The sequence below is a fragment of the Cucurbita pepo genome, chromosome LG19 (assembly GCF_002806865.2).
Source record: "Cucurbita pepo subsp. pepo cultivar mu-cu-16 chromosome LG19, ASM280686v2, whole genome shotgun sequence".
NCBI classification, from domain to species: Eukaryota; Viridiplantae; Streptophyta; class Magnoliopsida; order Cucurbitales; family Cucurbitaceae; genus Cucurbita; species Cucurbita pepo.
The window spans coordinates 1,607,045-1,630,721 of NC_036656.1; the positions used below are offsets into that span (position 1 = coordinate 1,607,045).

A 23,677-nucleotide genomic window follows, 5' to 3' on the forward strand; every position below is an offset into this window, starting at 1 on the left:
TAAATCATTTTGTTATTTTTTTAATGAGAAAAAATGGGAAAGTTTGATGCTTTAATATATTCTTATTTATTAGGAAAATTTTCATTGTCACCTCTAAATATTGCCTGGACTATCAATTTTCAAGCTTCAATTTTTACCTTTTTTGAATTTATATAAATAAATAAATTTCAAATTTTACTTTTTTTTTTCTTCCCAATTTTCCTTTATTTGTGTGATCATCTGTTCTTTGAACATTTCTTTAGTTAAATGTTTTAGGTGTCCTTATTGATTACAAAGTTGAATTGAATTTATCATGTTAGGTGTAACTTGCTTCGTAGCTATTATTTTGTAACGCTAAGCTCTTCCTTATTTAAGGGCAATAGCTTCTGAGCAAATATCATCATCGAAAGAACTTATTTTATACTAGCGTCATTCATTGTTTGTCACGAAAGAATTATTTAAGAACCGTGAGATGTCCTCTATGTGCATAACCTATATACAAAAACTTTGCGTAACCCTCATACATATGGTAATAGTCACGAAAGGGCATCGGTAATAGCCACGAAGCATTATGAACGAGACGGTAATAGCCACAAAATTTCATGGCAAAATACAAAAAAGAAGAATACAAGTACTATTTGAACAAGCAAACTCCCCAAGTCTTTGGCATTTGGCCGCCCATACACCACACCAAATATCGTCAGTCACATTCAATCACAAGAGACCCCTTTTCTTCCCAACAAGCAATCTTTGAAAATGGAATGCATAAACAAACAAACTCTCAAATCTAGGCCTTAAATCACGCCCCCACAAGCCTGCCCTTATCCTCTCCTCTCAATTAATTAGCCCGATCCTCATTTTAAACTTGGTATTATCGAAAGATTACATAAGTTCTGAGATTCCGAGATGTGAGATTGAATGAGTACCAGCAAGGACACTGGGTTCTGAAGGAGGGTGGATTGTGTGATCACACATCGATTGGAGAGGAAAACGAGCATCAGTGAGGTCGTTGGAGTTATGAGGTGTATAATATTCAATATGAGAGAATCAATTTTTTTTAACTGTACAGGCCTTGCCTTACCTTACCCTCTACTCTCCTGCTATCTCTAGTGCAAGAAAAGGCCTCAGAAATTTGCATTTTCAATTTTTACAAGATGGTAGGTGAATCTAAGTCGATCTCGAGGACGAAGATTCAGCCAACGAGACGGAGGCCAGAGACGACGCCCAAACACGAGCATTTTTTGCTCCTTTGTGGAAGTTCTTCGTCTTGCATAGCCTCAGCTTCGCCCATGCCCTTCTCATATCGACCATGTGGAAAATCTGCCCCATCAGTTGTCGTGTTTCGCCAAATATTTCCAAGTTTAGGTGAGGCATGTAAGATCTCCAAAGATTGTTAAGACGATATAGCACATGTGGTAATTTGACTATTGCTATACGAAGACATATGAATACAAACGAGAACGTCAACAATGGTTCGCTCTTCAATATGTTTTTCGGTGAGGAAATCTTTGACCGTTNTTGCCTGTTCTATCAATTTTCAAGCTTCAATTTTTACCTTTTTTGAATTTATATAAATAAATAAATTTCAAATTTTACTTTTTTTTTTCTTCCCAATTTTCCTTTATTTGTGTGATCATCTGTTCTTTGAACATTTCTTTAGTTAAATGTTTTAGGTGTCCTTATTGATTACAAAGTTGAATTGAATTTATCATGTTAGGTGTAACTTGCTTCGTAGCTATTATTTTGTAACGCTAAGCTCTTCCTTATTTAAGGGCAATAGCTTCTGAGCAAATATCATCATCGAAAGAACTTATTTTATACTAGCGTCATTCATTGTTTGTCACGAAAGAATTATTTAAGAACCGTGAGATGTCCTCTATGTGCATAACCTATATACAAAAACTTTGCGTAACCCTCATACAGATGGTAATAGTCACGAAAGGGCATCGGTAATAGCCACGAAGCATTATGAACGAGACGGTAATAGCCACAAAATTTCATGGCAAAATACAAAAAAGAAGAATACAAGTACTATTTGAACAAGCAAACTCCCCAAGTCTTTGGCATTTGGCCGCCCATACACCACACCAAATATCGTCAGTCACATTCAATCACAAGAGACCCCTTTTCTTCCCAACAAGCAATCTTTGAAAATGGAATGCATAAACAAACAAACTCTCAAATCTAGGCCTTAAATCACGCCCCCACAAGCCTGCCCTTATCCTCTCCTCTCAATTAATTAGCCCAGTAAACCAGCAAGTTATTATCCTATTCGAGTTTCAATGACAGAAACAATCTCATTAGCACATAAAAACGCCAATACGAGGATCGCTAAATTCTCGTCTCATTCAAACAAATGAACACAATAATTCAACTACTTACTTTGGTAGTGTAGAAGATTGCTCAACCACCAAGTGTTCTATTTGAGGAAACAATGAGCTGAGAGATTCGACTGTGGGGTGCAAACGGAGAGAAAACGGGCACCACGACGCGTAAAAGAACATGGAGGTGTAGCCGTTCTTCTTATAAGACGTCAAAGTCTCATCAAGGAACTTCCCATCCACCTAAAGATCAGAAGAAGGGCAAAGAAAATCAATAAGAGAGAAGAAATTACACTAGCACACCATGACTTCAACAAGTATGACCTTTCAACCGAGAATATAATGTCTTAACCGTAAAGCGTTAAAGCTATGCTCAGGTTAGCAGTTTTGAAAGTTGGGCTACAAACTCCTCAAACCATCCCCAACTCGACCCGAAAGTGGGGTTACAAATGCCACAAATGCCAAAATCCATCCCCAACTCTACCCGAAAGTTGGATTACAAACGCCTCAATCCATCCACATCNTTATCCTCTCCTCTCAATTAATTAGCCCGATCCTCATTTTAAACTTGGTATTATCGAAAGATTACATAAGTTCTGAGATTCCGAGATGTGAGATTGAATGAGTACCAGCAAGGACACTGGGTTCTGAAGGAGGGTGGATTGTGTGATCACACATCGATTGGAGAGGAAAACGAGCATCAGTGAGGTCGTTGGAGTTATGAGGTGTATAATATTCAATATGAGAGAATCAATTTTTTTTAACTGTACAGGCCTTGCCTTACCTTACCCTCTACTCTCCTGCTATCTCTAGTGCAAGAAAAGGCCTCAGAAATTTGCATTTTCAATTTTTACAAGATGGTAGGTGAATCTAAGTCGATCTCGAGGACGAAGATTCAGCCAACGAGACGGAGGCCAGAGACGACGCCCAAACACGAGCATTTTTTGCTCCTTTGTGGAAGTTCTTCGTCTTGCATAGCCTCAGCTTCGCCCATGCCCTTCTCATATCGACCATGTGGAAAATCTGNGAAAGTTGGGTTACAAACGCCTCAATCCATCCACAACTCGACTCGAAAATTGGGTTACAAATGCCTCAATCCATCCCCAACTCGACTCGAAAATTGGGTTACAAATGCCTAAATCCATCCCCAACTCGACCCGAAAATTGGGTTACAGACGCCTCAATCCATCCCCAACTGAACCCATGAACATTCTAACTTCTGATTCAACATCANTTGCTATACGAAGACATATGAATACAAACGAGAACGTCAACAATGGTTCGCTCTTCAATATGTTTTTCGGTGAGGAAATCTTTGACCGTTCGATTATTGGCTTTCCAGCATTCTCAATTCTAAGTAACTCATCTTCATTATAATAAGGAACCGATTTTAATCCTGACATAACAAAATGCGATTTAGATATACGTTCACACACAACCCGTTAGAGCTTGATCACACACACCCACATTAGAGAACCTTACCTGTTACTCGGTTATAGAAACGAATGAGCGAAAGTATATCTTTTGGACCACGATATCGAACCCATGATGTCCTGTTCACCAGTAATAAAGTCGGGAAGCTGCGGACTCCATATTTTGAGAGTACGCTACGAAACGGGAAGACAAATGTGTTAGTAAAGAGGTTGTAAACCAGCAAGTTATTATCCTATTCGAGTTTCAATGACAGAAACAATCTCATTAGCACATAAAAACGCCAATACGAGGATCGCTAAATTCTCGTCTCATTCAAACAAATGAACACAATAATTCAACTACTTACTTTGGTAGTGTAGAAGATTGCTCAACCACCAAGTGTTCTATTTGAGGAAACAATGAGCTGAGAGATTCGACTGTGGGGTGCAAACGGAGAGAAAACGGGCACCACGACGCGTAAAAGAACATGGAGGTGTAGCCGTTCTTCTTATAAGACGTCAAAGTCTCATCAAGGAACTTCCCATCCACCTAAAGATCAGAAGAAGGGCAAAGAAAATCAATAAGAGAGAAGAAATTACACTAGCACACCATGACTTCAACAAGTATGACCTTTCAACCGAGAATATAATGTCTTAACCGTAAAGCGTTAAAGCTATGCTCAGGTTAGCAGTTTTGAAAGTTGGGCTACAAACTCCTCAAACCATCCCCAACTCGACCCGAAAGTGGGGTTACAAATGCCACAAATGCCAAAATCCATCCCCAACTCTACCCGAAAGTTGGATTACAAACGCCTCAATCCATCCACATCTAGATCCGAAAGTTGGGTTACAAACGCCTCAATCCATCCACAACTAGATCCGAAAGTTGGGTTACAAACGCCTCAATCCATCCACAACTCGACCCGAAAGTTGGGTTACAAACGCCTCAATCCATCCACAACTCGACCCGAAAGTTGGGTTACAAACGCCTCAATCCATCCACAACTCGACCCGAAAGTTGGGTTACAAATGCCTCAATCCATCCACAACTCGACCCGAAAGTTGGGTTACAAATGCCTAAATCCATCCCCAACTCGACCCGAAAGTTGGGTTACAAATGCCTCAATCCATCCCCAACTTGACTCGAAAGTTGGGTTACAAATGCCTAAATTCATCCCCAACTCGACCCGGAAGTTGGGTTACAAACGCCTCAATCCATCCCCAACTCAACCCCATGAACATTCTAACTTCTGATTCAACATCTTAACTCTTCCAATCTAATTCTTCAGATAACAGTAAAGAGAAAAGAACAATATGCACAAATTTATCCACCTCCCCTCAGCTGAATGTTCATCACATAAAGAACAATCAAAGAGCTTAACACAACCAAAATTCAGCCATTTACAAATCTTCTAATAATCTAATTCTAAAGGTATAACAACAAAGCTTCACGAACAACATGAACAGCCTCCACAAAAGTTGGAATTCAGACAAGACAAAAAGAAAACAGAGATGATATCAGCTAAGCAGAACAACAATCAACACAAAACCAAGAAGATAACAGAGAAATTCATACCTGTAAAGGCAAGTTGGGAAGCACAGAGGAAGGGCATTGAGATCGAACTCCATAGAGAAAGAAATCCGAATCTCTGGGGCAAAATGAAGATCGGGGAAGGGATTTTGAAGACACAAACCCTAGAGGAGTAAGGGCAAGAAAATAAACAAAAAGGGAAAAGACAGCCATGTTTGGAGAAGAGATTAAACCATAAAATGATGAAGAACAAGAAAAAGAACAAATGGGTATTATAGAAATGAATCAGAAAGGGAAAGTCGAGCAGAAAAAAACGACGAAACAGATAAACAGATATGTATTGGTTCCTCAAGTTTCTAAAAAAAGGGTATGGTTCAATCAGATTTATCTAGATCATACGGTGGCCGTGACGGCGGCGGTAGCGGCGGCAGCGGCAAAGGGTTTCGTTGAGAATCCAACTGGCACCAATTCAATCGCCGATTTGGGAGGAGGATTCAGGTTTTCTTATATTTTCCGCTTCGAAAGTTCCAAATAAAATCCAGCTGAGATATTTGCTGATTAACTTTAGAACTTTCAGAAGGGAATGAACCGAAAGGAGTTCGTGTTTTTGTAATTGATCTTCTGTTCTACGTTCCTTTGAATGTGGCGGCACTACTTCAAAGAATTTAATGGAAAAAAAAAGATTTTTGCTCATTTTGGATCCATGTATGATTGATTTTTTTCTTCTTCAAAATTCGAGAAAAGATTTGCTCGTTTTGAATTTGGATCCATATTAGCATCCATATTAGCTGTTGAATCATGTGCAAATTAAGTGTGTTTTCTTTGTACGGATTTAGGCATCAAGAGTGGAAACCTATGAGTGAAAATATTTTATATAATAAGTTTGTACAAGATGGTCATATGCGATTTGATCTTAATCCTGTTATGAACCAATGATAGAGATCATAGGATATGTCAACATATTTCCTTTCATAACTTTAGTTGGGAGGACATCCAAAACCGCCACAAAGGACGGATGAATATATTGCAAGCAAGATTTGCAGAGCTTCTAGTTATAAGCACAACCACCGTTGTCGATGGTCGGTGTTCATGATTTTACCTTCAACATCAAACAACGTTCAACTACCCAAAAATTCATCATGTCATTTAGTGAATAACTAGTCTCTTCGACAATATCGTAATATGATTCTTATTTGAACGACGAATTGAACATTTCCAACCATAGAACTCAAACTCGACCTATTTTCACATACCCGACTCGAAATAACTTATAACTTATTGTTGATGGACTCATTTATTTGTACAGAACAAAAAGGAAAGAAACAGAGAGAGAGAGAGAGGGTTCCAGCACAGCCAACCTTTAAACAGAGGATTGGATCCCAATAATGCCTGCTCAACAATCAAGCAAAACTTTCAAAAACTGTACAATAAAACCATAAGGGTACAAAATGCTTAGTTCTATAATTTAGGAACAACATAACATATTCTCTATCTTGATCATGATTAGGTCCGGGTCTCCGCTATCTTGATCATGATTTTCCGTGCTTCCCTTCCCTTCCCTTATGCATTTGTTAAAGAGTGTTTCATCAATGGGAAGGCAATATCGATATCGATATCGCATGCCCTACATGCTCTATTGCCTAAGGTTTGCCTCGATTTCTTGCTTTTGAGTCTCAACTATTAAAGGTAGGTCATTGGCTACTCTCTAAGTTATGTGAATCTTTTCTCAACGAGACCAAATTGAGGCTTCTTTGGGTTAGGAATGGCTTTGCTCATCGAAGAACTTGTTCACTAGTTTTTTTTCTCGATCTATCAGTACCTTTGTTAGTTTCTTCACCTCCGCCCCACCCCGCCCGTTTCCTTTCATCCTTCTTTCCACCTACTTCTCACCATTCTCTTTCGTTTTTCCCAAGTGATCAGACATCTTCTAAATAAAACTTATGTTCTTGCCACATGCCTATTCTCCTTAATTTAGTGCGAGATCCTACATCGGTTAGAGAGGAAAACGAAACATTGACGCGATTTAAAACTTTGAGGGGAAGCCTGGAAGGGAAAGCCCAAAGAAGACACTATCTACTAGTGGGGGCTTGAGCCATTACAAATGGTATCAGAGCCTAAATCACATCTTTCATTTCATTAGAGATGGAGCATATCATGCTAAATCCACCCTATCTCTAGCAGACATTGTTATAACCTATAAACCAAAACCAAATATGTAGAGGATTTGCATACTAACCGCATCCGATTCTTGCACCAGCGTTTCCAGTCGTCTTGCTGAGTTCATGCCCGCCTATTGCATTTAACATGTACGATTAAGCCAAAAGGCAACAACGAATAGACGAAATGAACGTGAACGACAAATCAAACATAATCTTTCGAACTGACAATAGAAAGTGATACTCAATCAATTATCAACAAACTAGAGAAGTGAGTCCTTGGAACCTACAAATATGTGTTCAATAGGTCGCTCTTTTGTGTGATCGCTACAAACATCATTAAGGTAAATGATAAAAGACATGTCATTGTCTGGTTATTAAATAATTTATCAAGAGATGAAAGGTAACACAACTCAAATGGCTAGTTTATCCTAATCTCAAGAACAGTACAGAACGTTTGTGTGAGATCTCACATCCGTTGGAGAGGGGAATGAACCATTCTTCACAAGGGTATAGAAATCTCTCTCTAGCAAACGCGTTTTAAAAACCTTGAGGGGAAGCCCGAAAGGGAAAGCCCATAGAAGACAATATCTGCTAGCGGTGGGTTTGGGCTGTTACAAATGGTATCAGAGTAAGACACCGGGCAGTGTGCTAATGAGGACACTGAGCCCCAAAGGGGGTAGACACCGGGCGGTGTGCCAGCGAGGACGTTGGGCCCTAAAGGGGATAGATTGTGAGATCCCACATCGATTGGAGAGAGGAATGAGTACCAGCGATGACGCTGGTCCCTGGAGGGAGGCTGGATTGTGACATCCCACATCAGTTAGAGAGGAGAACGAAGCATGCTTTATAAGGGTGTGGAAACCTCTCTCTAACAGACGCGTTTTAAAAACCTTAAGGGGAACCCCAAAGAGGACAATATCTACTAGCGGTGGGCTTAGACTCATGCCCTTTGAAAGCTTAAAGACCAGGTAGAATAGAACAAACTCTTACCCTTGCCAAGATCATCGGGATCAGCGTGCACAACAACAGCCCGTCCAAGTATCGAATGAGGTCCCTTAAGTGAAATCTACACATCAAAACACAAGAACAACAACGAAAATATAATCCACAACTCACATCACAAAGAACAAATGCAAATTAGAAGCCCAACAGTGGCTCACATAAGCACAACTCACTGAATAAGAAGCAGTCTATAAGGATTAGCAAACTTACCAGCCTATCTGTAATGGAAACTTCAGCAACCCCTAAAACATCCCACAGCTAAAATGTCATACGAGGAGCTCAAGAACATTCCAATGGAAAAAAAAAGTAGAAACTCTACTAACCATCAGGGCCTGCATAGATGTTCCCCAGATCTCCAGCGTGACGTTCTGAATCCCCAGGAGCTCCATGGTTCTTCTTCAATGGATTAAAATGAGGCCCTAACAAAGAAAAAATCGATTCAACCAATGGAACGAGGCGAAATTAGGGCAGAAAAAGAGAGGGATTACCAGTGGAGTTGCAGCCATTTGTGGTATCTCCAAGAGCGTGGATATGGAAGCCATGGAGTCCAGGAGATAGCCCACTTAATCTACCATTAACATGGGTCGCACCTGTTCATGTTTATCAAAAACCCTACAAGAAATGAGCGCAAAAGAAGCAAAAACAAGCATCGCACACAAAATCCTTTCAGAAATAAGTGCAAAAACAAGCAAGAACAATCATCGCAGACAAAACCCTTCGAAAAATGGGCGCAGAAGAAGCAAAAACAAGCAACGATTACAAAAACCCTATGAAAAATGGGCGCAGAAGAACAAAAAACAAGCATCGATTACAAAAACCCTATGAAAAATGGGCGCAGAAGAACCAAAAACAAGCATCGAATTCAAAAACCCACATAGAGAAACAGACCATTTGAATCTTGGACGAACTGAATGGAGCCTTTGACGTTGGAATGATCACCTCCTGTGATGAGCGCCACGGCTTTGAGAGCGCCCATTTCGCACGTCTATCGCCTGACTGAAGATTTAGCGGTTAATTGATGAACGAGTGGAGACTATGAGCGGTTTCTATATCTGTGGGCCCTTGAAGTAAATGGGTGCGTTCTGTTTTGTTCTGTTTTTATCTTTCCCAAACGGAAAATAAGGCAAATCCCTTAAAAATGGAGTTTATTCATGAACAAGCTTCTTAATCACAAATTATTTACATACCCTTTTGAATTTTAAGCTTTTTAGATTGATTTCTAAATTACCCACCAAAAGTTTGATCTTCTTTAAATGGTTTCTGTCTCCAATTTCATGTTTTAATCTCCCAAATTCTTGTACGGACAACATTTGTCATAAGAAAAACACTAAAATCAAGCACTAAACAAAGAAAATAAGAGATAAACCCACATGGTTTATCTTAATCTGTTCATGATCATCAACAGAACAAAGAACAGAGTGGTGGAAGATCCCAAATTGCCTCAGAGGCCTCATGAACAGCCTCCATATACTCCTGAACTCCATTCATGGCATATAAAGAAGCAGAAATTTGCCTCTCAACTTTCATCCTCTCAAAAGCTGATAGCTCCAAATCCTCTGAATGTTCGCCTTCCGCTTGAAACGCCGCCGCGTTCACCGGAAACTTCATCGATTCTTGCACCATCGAAAGCCCATCGACAAACCCAACTCCAGAAGAAGCCCCCAATCGAGAAGAATCAGAAGAACAAGATGAATCGCTACAAAAATCAGAACCCATCTCTGTTTCTTCCAAACAGTTCGTCATGTCGGGTTTATAGGCGCCGTCGAACAGCCGGCCGTCCTGAATTATTGGAGCGGCGGCGGCGGCGGCGGAGTGGTTTTTGAGTGGATTTAGAATTGGGTTTTTTCTGCTGTTTAAAAGGCTGCGAATTCGTGAGGCGATTGGGGAATTAGTGGAGATTTGTGGGATGAAATTCGTTCTTGTATTGGAACCTCGAAGAAGACAAGCGGCTTCATCGTAAGCTCGGGCGGCTTCCTCCGCCGTCTCGAAAGTTCCGAGCCACATTCGGATTTTCTTTGTCGTGTCTTTGATTTCCGCCACCCATCTCCCCGACGGCCGCTGCCGGACTCCGACGAACTTGTTAGCATTGTTCCCTCTAGTTCTGCCTTTGAATTTGCTTGATTTGCCCAATGAAGCGGTGGCTCCGCCGTGGGTTCCCGGCGACTGAAAGTGGATTTCCATGGAGGTTTTTGTTTGTTTGATTAATGATTGGAGACTGAATGTTCTTAATTGATTGTTGGGAAATGAAGATTTATATGAAATGAAAATTGATTTCATTTTTTTAATTATTATTATCACTGAGTTGAATTTGAGGAGCAGCCACAAAAACTTTTGTATTGTTTTCTTGCATTTGGCTTCATGTTCTTGGTCTTTAATTTTAAAAAAGGAACCAAAAAGGTATTTCATAGCCAAGTCTTCAATTTATGTTTTTTTTTTCCAAAAATACCCTTTTCAAAATTCAATAATGTATCGGATAAATGATAAGTCGGGCATTCCCGACCCACCAAGCGAAACTGGTGGTTTCTTGGTCACGACTACCTAAAGCTAAAGAGCGTTTCTACGCGGTAGAACCTCCTTCGAGAATATAAGGTTTTCATGAGACTGGTCTTGAGCTGTAATCCAAACACAAATACCTTGTTTAAGAGAATGTTTTTCGTATAGAAATTCTCACATTCAAGATCTTCCGTTGCACGGATTTCCTAGGAAACAAAGTCATAGGCACGTAGGTTCACGGCCAACGAACTACACGAAGAGCACTCATCCATAAGCCGTTACTGGTACAAATATAGACTATTCATGAGAGTTTATAAAAGCACATAGACTATTTTTCAGGTTTTATTCAACCATTCCGACCAAATTCTTGAGGTGTACATTGAACCCAAAAATCTAGAAAATCGGACCAACCCAATCCGAATCAATGATTCGGGTTGGATAATTTTTTCTTTTTTTAAAATCAAACTAGTTCAGTTCAAATTTTGAGTTACTGTTCTTCCCAAAGTTGCACGTCACACTAATTGTCTCATATTGTTTTTGAAATTGCGCACAAATTTCTCAAAAAACCAGGGCTTCAATCAACCTCCTTCCCCTCGAGTTTCACTTACTCATTATGGAATCACACTTTCTTCTCCTCATCTCATGTCGTTTCTGTAACAGCAAGAAAGCTTCTAGCAAACACGAATGACATGCCCAATTGTTACCCAACATTTTCTTGCATCAACGGTAAACTCAACTCAACCCAACCTAACTCGAACATAAAGTCTCGGGTTGGGTTGTGAAACAATTTTGGATTACTTGAATTACCAACCTCGAGTTAGTCTATAAAATGTAAACTCAATCTAATCCAACTCAGGTACACCGGTGCTAGATGGTAATAAATCATTTTTTCCTAAAAAGGACAAGGGCAAAAAAGTAATAACGCATATTTTCTCTCTCCCTTGAAGTGGCACAAGGTCAAACAGTAGAGAGAGAAAGTTATGGAAGCCTAAAATGCTGCCACTTGGAGGCTTAAGAAAGAAGATCCAAAATAAATAATTAATTAAATAAATAAAAACAAAAATAAAAGACATAAAAGTCTAATCTTAACCTACGAGGTATTGGCTGCCTTCATAAAACATTTTTTTTTCTTTTTTTTTTATTCTCAATTTTTTTTTTTATTTTACAGAATTAATAATTTGGCGATCACGTCGATCTATTATATTATTTTTATTTTAGAAATTAATTTAGTAAAAAAAAGAATCCAATTAAAATGGATCATTTTTTTACTTCATGCTAATTCAATCGACGTGTAATATATTATAATAAAAATAAAAATTGATTAGTGGGATGAAAAGGGATTAATACTAATTTTAAAATTTCATAAATAGATTTTCATTCAAAATTAATATTTTTTATATTTTTTAAAAAACATAGGTAAGAGTATTTATATATATATATATATATATATATAATGATTTGAAGAGAAAAAAATAAAGAGAAAAGACTTTTTCCTTAAAAAAAAAATAAAATAAATAAATAATTATTGGAGTAGTTGTCCAATCTGTAGGGAAAGTATTATTTTAATTTTTTGAAAAATTATTATTATTAATTTGAAATAGGTTACAAGTATTATTAAACGTCACTATTAAATTAATAAATAAACTGATTTTTTTTTTAATTAAAAAAGGAAAATAATATAAATTAATAGGGAATAATGGTGTCCCATTCTGCACGTCGCCATTGTTGTAACATCCATTTCAACCCCCTAATGCTATAATCATCATCCATTAAAATAATTTTATAAAATAAAAATTCTATTTTGCTAGAAAAATATTAATTAAATTAGATTTTAAAAATATTATATTATTATATGAGATTACAGTCTCTACCCTCTAATCTCTTTAATATAAATGTTTGAAATTTCTAATTCATGGAGTTGTTAAATAGATTTATTTTTATTTTGAAATTTATTATACATATTTTGAAATTTTCTTCAAAAATAATTTTTTAAAAAACTTTACATATTATCTCTAGAGTAATTTTTATCCGTTATGGTCCATCTACTCAACGTAATCAAATCACTAAGCCCGACTTTCATCCCTACTCTGAGTAGGTGTTAAACGATAGCCCTTCCGCTCAACATAATCAAATCACTAAGTCTGATGCACTAAGCCTGACTTTCATCCCTACTCCGAGTAGGTGTTAAACGATAGCCCTTTCGCTCAACATAATCAAATCACTAAGTCTGATGTCCCTACTCAACGTGCAGGTATTGCACTCAAGATCCCTTTTGCCTTTGCACTCAAGGGTCAATCTCCATCTAGCTCGAGGAAACCTTTACACACCTCAAATCATATGAGTTAGATTGAGTTGATCGTGCCTTCTATCGTATCATCAAATTTCACTAAATATCTAAAAAAGAAATCATCCAATTTCGTTTTGAGCCAAATAAATAACTAAATCAGGAATAGAATTTAACAAGCAAACATAACCATTATGTGTATGAATGCACGCTTTGACCTCAATATTTTCAAAACTTCAAAGCCTCAATAATAATAATAATAATAATAATAATAATAATAATAATAACAATAATAATAACCACTCGACATTATTTTTGGTAGTTTTCACTCTTTTTTGTGAGGGAGGACGACTCTAGTTCACCAATACTTTTGTGGACTATACACAAACTGTATCTACTCTTTCTTCGACCCATGCAAAATCGATGCTTTAAACAAAAGCACATAACGAAAAATAATACATTTACCGGACATGATGACGACACACACGACGCCAACGCGCAGCAGCTTTCTTCGAGGGATGGCTGCTGTGCTTCGCAATGTAAAAGGGGAGAGATGACATTATCAGGCGAAAACGCTTTGAAAAATACCAGAAAACACATAGCCAACCCATCCAAGAGATGTACGTAACCAACTCAGGATCTGACACGGAACAAAGAATGACCTGCCTTGCCAATACAAATTACACTAAGATGAGAGGATTGACTGGAGTGCAAGCTGCTGTTGTGGTTGCAAGGACGACCACGTTGATGCTAGCGTGGACGGTGGTAGAGTTTGCTGAAGCTGCCTTAAAAGGTTCACCATTCTGCTCACGGTTTGCTCACTCGCAAGATCCTTACCCGCACATAGAACCTACAAACAACAATGCCCCCAGAAATTGAGAAATCAAAGCATACAAAACATTCTTGTGCACGTTCCTTAACGATATAGCATACCTCGGCAAAAATGGAAACTATTTTAGGAAGATACTGATTGTTGGGCCCTAAGAGTTCTTTATCAGACCTGTTAATTAAATGGAGGGAAAAAATGAGTAAACAATGAATCAGGCAAACAAGATTGTTGAATAGAATTTGTTTATGGGATCAACATTTCAACCTTTCAACCATTGAACAGAGTTGCTCATGCACCAACTTAGCCTCAATTAAATCACCCTTAATAGGCAAGCAGCTTAGCCAAGCAGGAACCAACTGCCAAAAAAAAAAGTCATAGAGGCAAATAAGACGCAGAAATAAGCATGCCATAAAAGAAATGTGGACCTGAGCAGGATCCATTAATGGAATAAATAGAATTAGTTTCCATCATAGAACATGTTTGACCAAATACATACTACAGGCGACAAATATGTACACAACGAAATACTATTAGTACAATAAATAGAATTTGGAGGTCGTTTCAGTCGAGAAACAAATTCATTGTGCGGTTTCCAAGAGCATGGAGTACATATAAATATTATCGTTCGTAGTCTAATTCCAGTACAACCCTTGTCAAATACTCAAGATTACGATGCTTGCATATTTCATAGGCACAATCATTCACTCACAAACACTATCATGAAATCTTTTTCTTAATATTTATTACACGAGGAAAAGGAAAAGCGAGTTCATTTTAAATGAATGCAGATGAATCCAATACATGAGAAGACACAAACCTGTGATGCATTTATACTATCTCTGTGAAACAGACATATCTTTCCAAGAGCTGAAACAGCATTGTCATATGCCATTACGTTTTCAGACTGTTGTGCATTAGGGTGCCGAATCACAACATCCAACCTGGAAAGGGCCTCTGCACAAAAGAAAGAGAAGATATAACAAAGTCATCCACCATTCTCAAAAACTCAAACAAAGAAGGTGCACTCGAAGCCAACCTTGAACCAGCGGTTTGAATACAGAACCGCCAAACTCGGCACAAACACCAATACCATAAACAGCAGCCTGTAAATGAGTAGTGATTGAATTAGATAAAAGCTTGAATTAACAAAAGAAAAATCATAATTTTTGAGCATTTAAAGGCAGAACAAACCTGACGGACATCAGGATTCTCATCATTGCAAGCCTCCAACAAGAAGGGAAGGTAGGTATCATAATACCTGATTCACAATAGGAAAAATTAATACAAATGCTCAAGATACAAAAAAATTACAATGAAATGATTACCTGAGGGCTGCTTCACGACAATGCTCCACAACATCATCAAAAATACATATTGCTATTCTCCTCTCCTCTGCTGTTCTATCCTTACCCTGCACACCGAAGATCGTGACCATTAGGGGTTAAGTACTTCCAGATACACTTCAAATAAATTAGTTTGTACAGCCCCATATGTATGCGTTGCAAATTAGAAGTGTTTCAATGTTCACTTAAAAGGTCTAGCTAAAACTGTAAACATAACAGTGAATGAAGAAGTTAACAGAAAAAATGGCAGAACCCTCACCTAATAATAATATAAAGAAAATGTGAAGATTTCAGAATCATCAACTTACAAAAAAAATTATATTTCGTTTTCATTCAAGTGATTGGCTCTACTTTGTGCACACAACTTCACATCGTTGAATGATACAGAAACAGAAGCGTTCAAGCAAACTCATAAAGAATGAAAGTCTTATGTAGATCAGAATGGTGGTATTTTCTAAGATCAAAGTTAGAAAGCATTACAGACAGATAAAAATTCTCAAGAAACTTACCCACATAGGTGTCAAATAAGATGAGAGCTCATCAAACATAGGCAAGAACGAGGCCTTGAAAGTCTTGATCAAAGTTCCCAAACAATCACCAATCTAATCAAAATACAAAATAAGACATACAACATTATTCTCACACTAATCTTCAAATACACCTGAAAACACAACTACTAAACAGCATAAGATAGCATGTCTATCACAATAACTTACCTGATCAAAAACTTCTTCTTCTTGCTCATTTTCTTCATCAAGCAATTCTCTCTCGTCTGCATCAAAATCCTCTGCTGTTGTCCTCTCCAATCTTTCAAGCTTTCTTGATGAACTAGCAGTGATGACATATTTAATCTCATCCACAATGCACCTTACTTGGCTTTCATCAAGAAGTGGTCCAGAGATCTAATAGAAAGAAAAGCCACATTTAGTTCAAGAATGCATATAATTCATACTTTGGGGAAAAATTCTAACTTCAGTTGACTGTCATCCAAATAACTCCAACTACTACACAAAAGGCAGAAAGGAGAAAAGAAATGAATGAACTAAAAAGAGAAAGAAGTTCAACGAAAGAATGAAATAGAAACACAATTACAGCGCACAATTGAACTGAATTCTCTTGAGATACCAATTAGCTAAAGGTGTCTGGATTTAGTTAGCTTTTTGGACTCAAAGACTCACATTGGAGTTCCTTATATATTATTTTTCTTAACAAATACCTTGAATTCCTTGGCTAAAGAAACAAAAACAAAAGGCTGCAGAAACACCGAACTAAATTTGTACCAGACTTCGACAGAAATTGAACATTAAAGCACATGATACTTGTAAATGATAACTTCATTTCTTTTGTACAGAATATATTTAACAACTCATCAAACTGACCTGTACGCACTCGTTCAGTGCATCCAACATACTGGCACATATCTCCACCTCAGGCTCCTGTAAAGCATTTAGCATAATAAAACATCGTAATTTAGCTTTCAACACCCTCAAGTACATAAGAGCATTAAGTAACAAAAGGTGGATGGCAATTTAGAAGTATAAAGATCTCTATCATTGCTGGAAAAAATATAATCCACACGCAACCTTGTGTAATGCCTCCACCAAAGCTGGTATAATATAATCTGACAACTGCTTCACATAGGATTCATCACGACCTTGAGATTGCCCTTTCTCAACAGCCAATTTTGCTGAACGCAATAGCTCTGGCATGGCTGTTTACATAATAGACAACGTGTAAATAAGATAATTTAAATGATTTCTTCCAATGACTTTAAAGTAGAAAAAAAAACATAGGAAAAAAAAAAGGAACAATCTACTACCTGAAACAGCAGCCCTCCGAACTTCTTCATGAAAATAAAATTTGAGGAGTGGAACCAAAGTAGGAGCAACCTAAGTAATAGAACAACCATTAGTACAGCAGTAAACAAAAGATCACATATTAGAAAAACAAAAAGTGTAATTCATGAAAGCAACCTGATCGATCCAGACAAAAAATCCTTCTTTTAACTCATCAGCATAACAACACAGCATGTTGCAAGCTGTGGCTTTTTCCTCCAAAACACTAGTCTTGATGCCAATCCTTTTATCACCGAGAGTTATTGTTTCAATACTGCAATAAAGACAATCAACGTTTAATTAACAGAAAAATACCTTGACTAAAGAACTAATTAAAAAAACTGGTGAAAATTTTACATCAAAACAGAGAAGTAGCAAACACAACTATATTAAACATGCTATTTATCATAAGATAAATAACAACTATTCTTTCCCAATGTCTTGGAGGTATTCAATTTATTAAAAATACTATACATAAGAGAAAAAGGAACCTAAAACAACAATAAATACTGCAGGGCACACTCACAAGAATTTAATTGTTTTCATTTCAATGAACAATTAAAAATAGAAGTTAAAAACCGAACCTATCATCATCATCATCAATATCAGCATCTGAATCAGCAGATGTGATTGTCACATCAGGCTTAAGTTGAGCAGATTGAAGCAAAGGTGGCATCACAACGCTCATGTAAGGAAGAAAATCCTGTCCAAGGCATTTGCAGAGTCTTGCCCATGCCTGAAAAAGAAGTAAGCAATTATTTTCTTCTTTTTTGACCAATAAAATTAAACCAAATCCATCCAAAAAGATACACCAATTTGTATCACATAAGACCCTCAAAACATACTTGTAACATGTAGCTGGTCGTGGGATCATCTGCTTCCATTGGGGATCCTTGTAGTGACAACAAAACATCCATAACCTTAAAAAATACATGGACCATAAAAGATTTCAGCCCATAATAGAGACAAAAGAATAACAACTATTAATTTATGCATAAAGATTGATTGAAATAACTATTTGATTTACAAAATAGAATAACAACATTCACTAAAGATAACACGAGTCCAAATAGAATAACCAAATGATGGATAAACATTATCGAAAGTAACCTGCTTGGCATCTTCCTTAAACTTGTCTTTCCCAACAGCCATACCAACCAAACTGATACATTCCATGGATTTGGCCCGAAGCATACGATTGGATTTGTCACTTGCATTTACAAGAATAGCTTTTAAGTAAGGCATTACAGCATCATAATATTTCTGGAAATGCTCCTGTCCACGTAAAAACAAAGCTTGTAACATCCACAACAAAAGAGCGTTCAAAAAATTGAAATAAGATTAAAGAGTAAACAAACCTGGGATGAATCGGCAACAGATGCAAGAGCTGTCAAAGCCCCCTCCTGCACCATCTGCTTTCCATTCTGGAATGCAGACAAATGATATAGCACATTAATAAAAAAGAATATGAAAAATCAAGCCATCTTTGCAACAAAAGCAGCAACATATAAAAAGAAATTATATTGAAGAAAAAAAATTGAGATGCATCACCATTTTACCTCAAAAACAAAGAAATATGAAATAACATTTAGCAGAGCAGGAAAAGAGAATTTCAATCAAATGATTTATCAAATTGCCACCACGTAGTGAAATACGTATGTTATAAATTGAGAGTAAGACCACTAAGAAAGTAGAATACCTGCAGTAGTACAAGGAGTTTGCTCACAATTCCATCCAAGTAAGGCGTTAGAATATTTGGGGTACAATTTTCACTGAAATTGAGGACTGCTGAGGCAGCATGTGCCTGTAGAATTAAAGCAAGAGACAAATTAGCAATGTTACCTCAATAGTAAAGTAAATATTGTGTACTGTTTTTTAAAGAACAAGCAAGAAAAACTCTAGTGATGACTGCTTATTCAAATATTGTGAAGGAGCCAAAGGAACAAAATACTGCACATATCTATCCCTTAATCTCATTAAGAAATTTTTACTTCCTAATCGATCATATAAAAAATGTGGATGTAAATCATCACAAAGCGACAAGTATCAGCACATAAGCTTCTAGGAGGGAAAAAAGACAACAGAAAAAATTGGATAAATAGTTTGCAGAACAAGAAAAGATAAATATCTGTAGAAAAGATGATTAACTGGCTACACCCATTCAATAAGAGCAAAAATATACAAACCTGTACTCGTGGATTTTGAAAATCATCCATAGCTCCAGCCAAAGCAGGCACAACTAGATGGTGATATTTAGACTGCAAATCTGGGCCTAGATCAGTAGACAACTGGCCGATGGCGTTAATAGCTGCCCATCGCACACGTGGATGTGGATGTTGGAATGAATTTAAAACCATAGAGAGTACTTGCTCAAGATTCTTTATCATTACCTGCACAAATAGAGCAAGTATGTGATTAGAATGACAAACCAACGCACCAAGGATAAACGAATAAAGCTCTAACCCATTGAAAGGAACCGCCAACAAATAATAACCAAGATGATGCTTAACATAATAATATAACATATACCATTCAGAAGTTTGAAACTGAATTGATTTGCAACATTATCAATGCCTTTAACATATAACAATGAACGAAATCTAGTAAAATAAAGAGGAGAACGCTGTAGAGACTTCATAATTGTAAACTTTGGCCATTAAAAGGTAAGACAATGAAATGCAAAGGAGAGATGAAAATTCAAAGCAAGGACTATACCTTCGAGCAACCCTCTGCAATTTGTGACAGTGCAATAAGTGCTGCATGATGCTTTTGCCATTCAGGTGCAGCCAAGAAAACAGGAAACATCTCGGAAGCAACAGGCACAATAGAATTTCCACCCAACGAAATAGATAGTCTATCTAAGCACTCTTGCCCGAACCCATAATTATCAGTCTCACCCGCATCCTCATCCTCAGTATCAGCGGTATGCCAAGCAGGATCGTCCTCGATATCCAACAACATGTTCATAAGTATCCCAAACAACCTACTTATAAACTGCGGCAACTTCCTCATCATCCCGGGAGCTCGCTCTCTAGCCTCAGCAAGCGTTATAACAAATTCAATTGCCAAATGCCTAGTAGATTCTTCAAGGGAATCCGCCTCAGCAATCTGCAACATGGAACCAACCACATCAACCAGCTGCCTCCTCAAGAATCTGGGCTCAGACCCTGCCAATTCAATCAACAACTCAAGCGCATCCTTCGCAGTGACTTCTTGTCCAGAATTCAAAGCCTCAGTTAACGTCTGCATCATCAAGGGCAATAGATTCTGAAACCTATCCCTATCAGAAGCACTAGACAAACATTGAATAAAATTAATCGCAGCACCCAAAGCTGCAATTCTCACATCTGCAGTCTTAGACGAACTCAAACACTGCGAAAACACAGAGTGAAGTGTATCCAGATGTGGAACTAGGGTTTCACCAATATACTGAGCCAATTGCGCAAAAATCAACAAAGCAGACTCCTGCATCTTAGCGCTATCAGAAGTAACACACTGAAAAATAAACGGCATCAATTCATTCCAACCTCCATCCGGCAAAATCCCAGAAGCAAGCTCCGCAATAGTATCACACAACTTCTTCGAAATAGACTTAGATTCCTCCGTCTGAAGAGACGAAAGCAAAACAGATTTAAGAGTTGATTGAGTGGAAGGAGTAAGACGAGGCCAGAGATAAGAATCATCACGAATGAGTTGACGGCGGAGGAGAATGGCAGACATGGTGCGTGCCTCGGGATGAGCAGATGGGTGGAGAAGATCAGCAAGCTTAAGAGCGAGAGCATCTGGGTGGGCTTGTTTGCAGAGATTGAAAAGGGACTCAGCCTGTGAACGCTGGTCATTGGAAGAGGACATAAGATGGGAAATTAGGGCTTCGAAGTGGGTGCGATCGGAACCCAGAAGCAAGGCCATTTGATGATGCTGAGCGGAATCGGCCGCCATGGATGAAGGATTAATGGAGGTTTTTAAGCTGCAATTAGGAAGAGAGAGAGATGAAGAATTGGAGATGGTGAAGGAGCCGAGAGAGATAGAGAGAGGGTTTTTTTTTTTGTGGCGCCTCCAAAAGAATCTCAAAGGGAGGGAAGTAACTTGGAACGGTTTTATTGCGAGAGAATGAAGGGTTTTTATTGGGGTTTCTCATTCGGGTTTCCGGTTCGGGTCGGATCCAGTTCGGGCTCGGACTTTTTGGAATTTTATCCATTAAACCTTTTTTTCTAATTTAGAATGTAAAAAAAAATTGATGAATTAATTAATCCTCCACTTCTCATTTCATTTTATTTATCTTATATTTATAACCCAAAAAAAAAAAAAAAAAATTAAATAATAATAATATGAGTATGAGAGAAAAGCTAATTATTTATTTTTAAAAAATTATTACTTAACTAATACTGAAATGGAAATAGTGCGTCGTTGGATCGAAACCCTAATTTGGAGAACTGGGGCAAAGTCGTTCAAATTAGAAAATATCAACCGAGTAGCTCACTATCTTACTGAAGAAGTTATATCTGCTTACAGTGATTATGGACTTCTTTTTAAATAATTTATGGAATTGTTTTATCGGATATTGTACAATAAAGATTGCATGTAAACCAATTTGAGCGGAGCTTAGTTGATAATAAATTAATTATGTATATAAACATTAATAAATGTATATTTCTTTTTAAAAAATGGGGATTATGAATAAAATGACGAACATAGGGCGAGAAATGCATACTAATCCTAATTGGAGAGGGGTACTTTAGTAATTTTGCTTTTTTTTCTTGATGAATTTTTGTGGATAAATCAAATGATTAAACCCAAGTACATTTCGATTGCATGACAATTTAGAATTAATGTTAGCTGTCTTTTACTTTTGCTTTCAAATCACGCTTTGAAATAAATTTATATTTTTCCTTAAATGGTAAATTGTTAGACTTTTATGTCGTTTAAATAAAATGATGTCACCGTGTCACCGAGCTCTTTCGTCACAATCGCAAATAACGTAACGACAATGAAATTTTGTTTCTTCGTTCTTTTAGTACAAGAATCAATGGCGGATTTTGGGCGGCTAGCTAGGCATGGCCTCCAAATTATTATTATTATTATCAGTCTGGTTGCTGTTAAGAATCACGACTATTCACAGTGGTATGATATTGTCCACAATGTTATGATATTATGAGCCTAAGCTCGCTTTGCTTTGGACTTCCTCAAAAGATCTCATACAAATAGAGATAGTATTCCTTGCTTATAAACTCATGATTATTCCCTAATCCTCCCCTCGAACAAAGTACACTATAAGCCTCCTTTGAGGCTTATGGAGCTCTCGAACAGTCTTCCCTTAATCGAGGCTCGACTCCTTTCTTTAGAGCGTTCGAACAAAGTACACCCTTTGTTCGACACTTTAGTCACTTTTGACTACAACTTCGAGGCTCACAATTCTTTGTTCGATATTTGAGGATTCTATTGTCATGACTAAGTTTAGGGCATGACTCTGATACCAACTAACACAATATCTAACACTCAAAAGTGAAAATAAATCTGAAATTATTATTATTTAAAGAAGATAATAGAGAGAAAACGGAAAATATGAAGTGTTGTACTGTAGCTATAGTTTACTAACAGTAAAACTTCTATTTAAACTGAAATAACTCCTGTAAATACTCAACTGATAATGAGTTTCAATAAGTTCTGAACGAGCATGAAACACCGAATTTCCAGCAAGTTCCATTGGTATGAGGCATTTTGCAGAAGCCCAAAGCAAAGTCATGAGAGCTTATGCTCAAAGTCGACAGTATTATGCCATTATGAAAAGTCGTGATTCCTAACTTTGTATCAGAGTTAGGTTGGTAACCAAGGGTTTGATATTTTTAGTCAACTAGATGAAGGGTGGAAGTGCTTCTACGGGTATAAATAGAAAAGTTTGTTGGCAATAATTATAACTATTGGAAGTTATGAAGGGAAGCTTATCTACAATAGGCAAGATTTGTGGGATTTAACTGAGGGTGAGGGCGATGATACAGAAATTCTAGCCTGCTAAATTACGAAAATAGAAGATCAAATGTAAAAAAGCTTTATTAAACTGTATCTACTCTTTCTCGGACCCATGCAAAATCGATGCTTTAAACGAAAGCGCATAACGAAAAATAATACATTTATCAGACACGATGACGACACACACAACGTCAATGCGCAGCAGCTTTCGTCGACGGATGGCTGTTGTGCTTCGCAATGTAAAAGGGGCGAGATGACATTATCAGGCGAAAACACTTCGAAAAATAACTCAAGATCTGACACAATCGGGAACAAAGAGTGACCTGCCTTGCCAATTCAAATTACACTAAGACGAGAGGATTGACTGGAGTGCAAGCTGCTGTTGTGGTTGCAAGGACGACCACGTCGATGCTAGCATGGACGGTGGTAGAGTTTGCTGAAGCTGCCTTAAAAGGTTCACCATTCTGCTCACGGTTTGCTCACTCGCAAGATCCTTACCCGCACATCGCAGCGACTGGATTA

At 37.6% G+C, this 23,677-nt stretch overlaps 4 protein-coding genes across 5 annotated transcripts; all 4 read right to left on the minus strand.

The window, feature by feature from the left end:
• Window positions 1-985: 985 nt before the first annotated feature.
• On the minus strand, window positions 986-6,259 carry LOC111781611 (5'-adenylylsulfate reductase-like 5). 2 transcript variants are annotated; one of them, XM_023662300.1, is made up of 5 exons: window positions 5,289-6,259; window positions 4,081-4,262; window positions 3,783-3,907; window positions 3,614-3,696; window positions 986-1,485 (listed from the first exon to the last, which is right to left on the minus strand). In XM_023662300.1, exons 1-5 carry the CDS (start codon window positions 5,454-5,456, stop codon window positions 1,147-1,149), a joined length of 897 nt encoding a protein of 298 aa, XP_023518068.1. In that variant the 5' UTR covers window positions 5,457-6,259; the 3' UTR covers window positions 986-1,146. The 2 variants fall into 2 exon arrangements, with proteins under 2 accessions (XP_023518068.1, XP_023518069.1); XM_023662301.1 differs by having other exon boundaries at window positions 986-1,421; window positions 3,550-3,696.
• A 129-nt stretch (window positions 6,260-6,388) lies between these two features.
• On the minus strand, window positions 6,389-9,448 carry LOC111781614 (superoxide dismutase [Cu-Zn] 2-like). The gene is made up of 7 exons (XM_023662303.1): window positions 9,293-9,448; window positions 8,893-8,994; window positions 8,728-8,823; window positions 8,615-8,646; window positions 8,393-8,468; window positions 7,480-7,533; window positions 6,389-6,632 (listed from the first exon to the last, which is right to left on the minus strand). Exons 1-7 carry the CDS (start codon window positions 9,378-9,380, stop codon window positions 6,604-6,606), a joined length of 477 nt encoding a protein of 158 aa, XP_023518071.1. The 5' UTR covers window positions 9,381-9,448; the 3' UTR covers window positions 6,389-6,603.
• Window positions 9,449-9,525: 77 nt separating this feature from the next.
• LOC111781613 (ethylene-responsive transcription factor RAP2-11-like) lies at window positions 9,526-10,604 on the minus strand. Its single transcript, XM_023662302.1, has one exon. It carries the CDS (start codon window positions 10,583-10,585, stop codon window positions 9,803-9,805), a length of 783 nt encoding a protein of 260 aa, XP_023518070.1. The 5' UTR covers window positions 10,586-10,604; the 3' UTR covers window positions 9,526-9,802.
• Window positions 10,605-13,430: 2,826 nt separating this feature from the next.
• LOC111781323 (importin-5-like) lies at window positions 13,431-21,268 on the minus strand. Its single transcript, XM_023661853.1, has 20 exons — window positions 19,904-21,268; window positions 19,375-19,578; window positions 18,888-18,992; window positions 18,547-18,612; window positions 18,299-18,463; window positions 18,034-18,108; window positions 17,773-17,924; window positions 17,327-17,462; window positions 17,173-17,242; window positions 16,937-17,064; window positions 16,733-16,789; window positions 16,070-16,255; window positions 15,863-15,955; window positions 15,336-15,421; window positions 15,202-15,268; window positions 15,047-15,113; window positions 14,828-14,964; window positions 14,275-14,366; window positions 14,115-14,181; window positions 13,431-14,031 (listed from the first exon to the last, which is right to left on the minus strand). Exons 1-20 carry the CDS (start codon window positions 21,125-21,127, stop codon window positions 13,867-13,869), a joined length of 3,342 nt encoding a protein of 1,113 aa, XP_023517621.1. The 5' UTR covers window positions 21,128-21,268; the 3' UTR covers window positions 13,431-13,866.
• Window positions 21,269-23,677: the final 2,409 nt, after the last annotated feature.

What these genes read in the sequence shown, in the direction of transcription:
- LOC111781611 (XM_023662300.1), bottom strand. Translation starts at nt 5,456, where the DNA reads ATGGCTGTCTTTTCCCTTTTTGTTTATTTTCTTGCCCTTACTCCTCTA. An exon ending in TTCCCAACTTGCCTTTACAG is followed by an intron (nt 4,263 to 5,288) that starts GTATGAATTTCT and finishes TCTGATCTTTAG; the next exon opens with GTGGATGGGAAGTTCCTTGA. An exon ending in TTTCTATAACCGAGTAACAG is followed by an intron (nt 3,697 to 3,782) that starts GTAAGGTTCTCT and finishes TTGTTATGTCAG; the next exon opens with GATTAAAATCGGTTCCTTAT.
- LOC111781614 (XM_023662303.1), bottom strand. Translation starts at nt 9,380, where the DNA reads ATGGGCGCTCTCAAAGCCGTGGCGCTCATCACAGGAGGTGATCATTCC. An exon ending in GTTCGTCCAAGATTCAAATG is followed by an intron (nt 8,995 to 9,292) that starts GTCTGTTTCTCT and finishes AAACATGAACAG; the next exon opens with GTGCGACCCATGTTAATGGT. An exon ending in TTTCCATTACAGATAGGCTG is followed by an intron (nt 8,469 to 8,614) that starts GTAAGTTTGCTA and finishes TTTGATGTGTAG; the next exon opens with ATTTCACTTAAGGGACCTCA.
- LOC111781613 (XM_023662302.1), bottom strand. Translation starts at nt 10,585, where the DNA reads ATGGAAATCCACTTTCAGTCGCCGGGAACCCACGGCGGAGCCACCGCT.
- LOC111781323 (XM_023661853.1), bottom strand. Translation starts at nt 21,127, where the DNA reads ATGGCGGCCGATTCCGCTCAGCATCATCAAATGGCCTTGCTTCTGGGT. An exon ending in CTCTGTTCAATGGTTGAAAG is followed by an intron (nt 14,182 to 14,274) that starts GTTGAAATGTTG and finishes TTTAATTAACAG; the next exon opens with GTCTGATAAAGAACTCTTAG. An exon ending in TAGTTTCCATTTTTGCCGAG is followed by an intron (nt 14,032 to 14,114) that starts GTATGCTATATC and finishes TGTTGTTTGTAG; the next exon opens with GTTCTATGTGCGGGTAAGGA.